The sequence below is a fragment of the Panicum virgatum genome, chromosome 1N (genome assembly GCF_016808335.1).
Source record: "Panicum virgatum strain AP13 chromosome 1N, P.virgatum_v5, whole genome shotgun sequence".
Lineage (NCBI taxonomy): Eukaryota > Viridiplantae > Streptophyta > Magnoliopsida > Poales > Poaceae > Panicum > Panicum virgatum.
The window spans coordinates 52,933,131-52,936,543 of record NC_053145.1 but is presented as its reverse complement, the minus strand read 5'-3'; the positions used below and the strand labels follow the sequence as shown (position 1 = coordinate 52,936,543).

Here is a 3,413-nt window from a genome sequence, read left to right as displayed (position 1 = left end):
ATTCTGATAAAGATATGATATGTCAAAGAAATGGATTGAAAGTGTTTTTTTTGTGTTGAATACAGTAATATATCAAATGTCAAATTATGTTGCTCAAATTTTAAAAAGTTTGGCAGACATAAATCCTGAAATAATATGCAACTAAAGTTTGAAATGGCTTACTTAGAATAACCAAAATGAAAATTTTCTCTAGACAAGCAAATAAACGCCAAAACGTCAATTATTGGGGAGTACATTTTTAATATCTGCGAGGGTGCTAATAAGTGACTATGAGACATTCATGCCCAGGAAGTAGTCCCTACTCCCTAGTCCCTCTGCAGTACTAAGTGACTCATACAGTTGCGAAGGATGCAAGAATTTGAACTGATGAGGGCCGTGTTTGGTTTGGGATGTGCGAATTTTTTTTACACTTTCGACCACTAATTAGCTAGTAGTATTAAATAAAATCTAATTAAAAAACCACCCGTAGAATCCCTGGGTAAATTCGCGAAACGAATCTAATGTGGCTTTTGACGCATAATTAGAGTAAGATTACTGTAGTATTACTGTAGTAAATCATGAATTAATTAGACTCATTAAATTCGGCTCGTAAAATTGCACCCATATGTGAAATTTTTTTGTAAATAAACTTTATTTAATATTCCATGCATGTAAGATTATCTTTTCGCGAAATTTTTTTCACACGCAAGATACTCCATGCAGAAGGCAGTTCCAAAATCAACTGAAGAACATCACTAGATGTATTAAAGCATCTCCAGTGCCATGCACCCGGAGAATCCCAATACAAGCAATAATACACCATGATGTCCTGCTGAGCCTACCCCAGTTAACAAGCTAAACGGGCAGTTGCTGTCATAACCCCAAAATTCCCAAATGCGTTGAGCCACACGTGCGTACCACGACCACGTATGCGATACGCGAGACACATGCGTACGTATATACATGCATACATGTGCGCATGCGGAGGCGTATAGCAGGCCGTAGACGTGTACACGTACACGTACGCACGTGGTGATCGCCACATCGTCGTCTTCACTAGCTCAGAACGCCGTGTCCAGGGACGCCTCGGTGAGCACGTCGTCGTGCGGCGGGAACAGCGAGAAGCCGCCGTGCCGGCCATGGAACAGCCCCAACTCCTCGCCGGCGAAGTCGAGGAGCATCTGGTACACCTCCAGCGCCTCCTTCTCGTTGGACGCCGCCGAGGAGTCGTCCCCGGGGCCCGGCAGCGCCGGCGCCTCCTGCTTGATGACCGCCGCGTCCTTCCTCTTGACGAGCGCCGGCGGTGCGGCCGTCTTGCGGCGGCGGAAGGAGTCCCCGATGTCCGAGCTCCACAGGCGGAGGAAGATGTCCGCAGGCTCGGACGCCGCCTTCTCGGCCCCCGCGGCGTAGGTCGACGAGGAGGAGGCGGATGTGGTGGTGGTGGCCGCGGTGGCCGACATGGCGCCGGAGGAGGACGAGGCGAGGAGGGAGAGGCGCGCCTCCGCCTCGAGCCGCGCCGTCTCCCACTGCGCCATGTGGCGCGCGGCGGGGCAGCCGGCGGCCGGGCCCGGCGGGGGCTCGGCGAGCCCCATCCGCCGCAGCTGCTTCTTGAGGTGGGTGTTCCAGTAGTTCTTGATCTCGTTGTCCGTCCGCCCCGGCAGCTGCGCCGCGATCATGGACCACCTGAGGTTAGCAGAACCATCACCAGAAAGACCAATCAAAGACCATTTACCATTTACCATCACCAGTAAATACGAGCTACGGAGTACTGAGCTACACATCCGGCAAGCTCAAGGCGACCGGTTTGGGCCTCGACGCGATGGGCGGAGGCGCCACCATTCAATGCGGCGATGCTTTGAGCAACAGTGACACGCTGCCCCGGGCAGTACTCCTGCCCGTGCGAGTGCATCATCAGAGAGGAAACGTGCTGGTGGTCTGCCAGATCGCAGGGGGAACGGGCGGGGTTCGGCACGGCATGCTGGTCTTACTTGTTGCCGACGATGGCGTGGAGCTGGACGATGGACTTCTGCTCCTCGGGGCTGAAGGGCCCGCGCTTGATGTCCGGCCGGAGGTAGTTGGTCCACCGCAGCCGGCAGCTCTTGCCGCACCGGTTCAGCCCTGCACGCGTGCAAGCGCGGGCCGTTAGCTGCCTGGGATCATGCGAGCCCGTGGCATGAGCACAGAGCACGGATTGACTAGTACGATTCCATGCCCAGAATACGCATCATGATTGATGACACCGACGAGGAATTTTGACGGGACAAACCGAACATTTTTGCCTAGCACGCACAAGGACAAGGGCACGGGGCCAGCAGCTAGGCGACGATCTAGGCCGAGCAGCAGAACTCGGAAGAAGACGGGGGGCTCAGACTGCGACTGCGAAGAACTGGAGGAGCAGCAAGAGGGGTTGTTGGACAGATTGATCTGGAATATCCTGACCTGCGAGCTTGGGGAGCAGGCGCCAGCTGCCGTGGCCGTTGGCCTGGATGTAGTCGGCGAGGAGCTTGTCCTCCTCCGGCGTCCAGGGCCCCTTCTTGAGCCCCTTGGTCCTGTCGCAGCACGGCGCCCTCCCCATCGGCCGCCGGGCGCCGAACCGCCCGCGCTCCCCCTTCCGCTCCCGCACGCGCGCGCGCGCGCTGAAACTAACGCGTTGACGCCAAGCACAAGAGATGGCGCGGCGCGCACACGCGCTCTGTGCTGTGAGCCTGCGAGGAGCGTGATGTGAGAGCAGGGGAGAGGTGTGGTGAAGAAAAAGATTTTGCTTGTGGCGAGACAGGGGGAGAGGGAGCGAGGCGCAGATGACGAGGAGGGTTTTGTTTGTGGCCGAGGAGGATCCCCGGGGCGCGCTTTAAATGCCGGAGATTTTCACCTGCTGCCTGCGACGAGACGACGGCGGCGTAGGGTGGCGTGGGAGAGGGCCGAGGGAGGCAGTGGTTTTGGCGTTGCGTATCGGGCCATACTCATGAGCTGGCTGATTGATTGGATATGGCGCTGGGCTGAGCTGAGAGTAGGGATGGGTTAAACTTATGCTTGTTTTTAGAGAAAGAGGAATTCCGGCCTTGAACATTCATAAGTGAATACCTTCAGCCTAATATTATAAGAGTTCTTACCCCAAATGAGGATCTAAAACAACAATGAAAACCCTAAAACAAAGAAAGAAATCAAGAAGACTAAACTTCAATCCTTCTCTTCGTCCACGTTCCATCCTTGCAAAATCTTTAAGCAGCACCTAATCATCACATCACTCGTCTTCTTAGAAACTTGATGTATGAATCCGTTCGATGCCGTCGAGGTAACAAAGTCGATCGAAGGATCTCCAAGACGACGCTCCAAAAAGAAAACGACATCAAAGATGCCATCGCCGCCTCATCCAGCAAGCTAGAATTAGGTTTTCACCCGAGATCCATCCAAATTTGTATAAATAGTGCATTATC

The 3,413-nt window shown here is 53.9% G+C and overlaps 1 protein-coding gene across 1 annotated transcript; it reads right to left on the bottom strand.

Moving 5' to 3' along the window:
* Positions 1–714: 714 nt before the first annotated feature.
* Positions 715–2,875, bottom strand: LOC120656605 (transcription factor MYB17-like). The gene is made up of 3 exons (XM_039934760.1): positions 2,419–2,875; positions 1,968–2,097; positions 715–1,662 (listed from the first exon to the last, which is right to left on the bottom strand). Exons 1-3 carry the CDS (start codon positions 2,552–2,554, stop codon positions 1,041–1,043), a joined length of 888 nt encoding a protein of 295 aa, XP_039790694.1. The 5' UTR covers positions 2,555–2,875; the 3' UTR covers positions 715–1,040.
* Between the last annotated feature and the right edge of the window lie 538 nt (positions 2,876–3,413).

What these genes read in the sequence shown, in the direction of transcription:
- LOC120656605 (XM_039934760.1), bottom strand. Translation starts at nt 2,554, where the DNA reads ATGGGGAGGGCGCCGTGCTGCGACAGGACCAAGGGGCTCAAGAAGGGG. An exon ending in CCTGCTCCCCAAGCTCGCAG is followed by an intron (nt 2,098 to 2,418) that starts GTCAGGATATTC and finishes GCACGCGTGCAG; the next exon opens with GGCTGAACCGGTGCGGCAAG. An exon ending in CACGCCATCGTCGGCAACAA is followed by an intron (nt 1,663 to 1,967) that starts GTAAGACCAGCA and finishes TGCTAACCTCAG; the next exon opens with GTGGTCCATGATCGCGGCGC.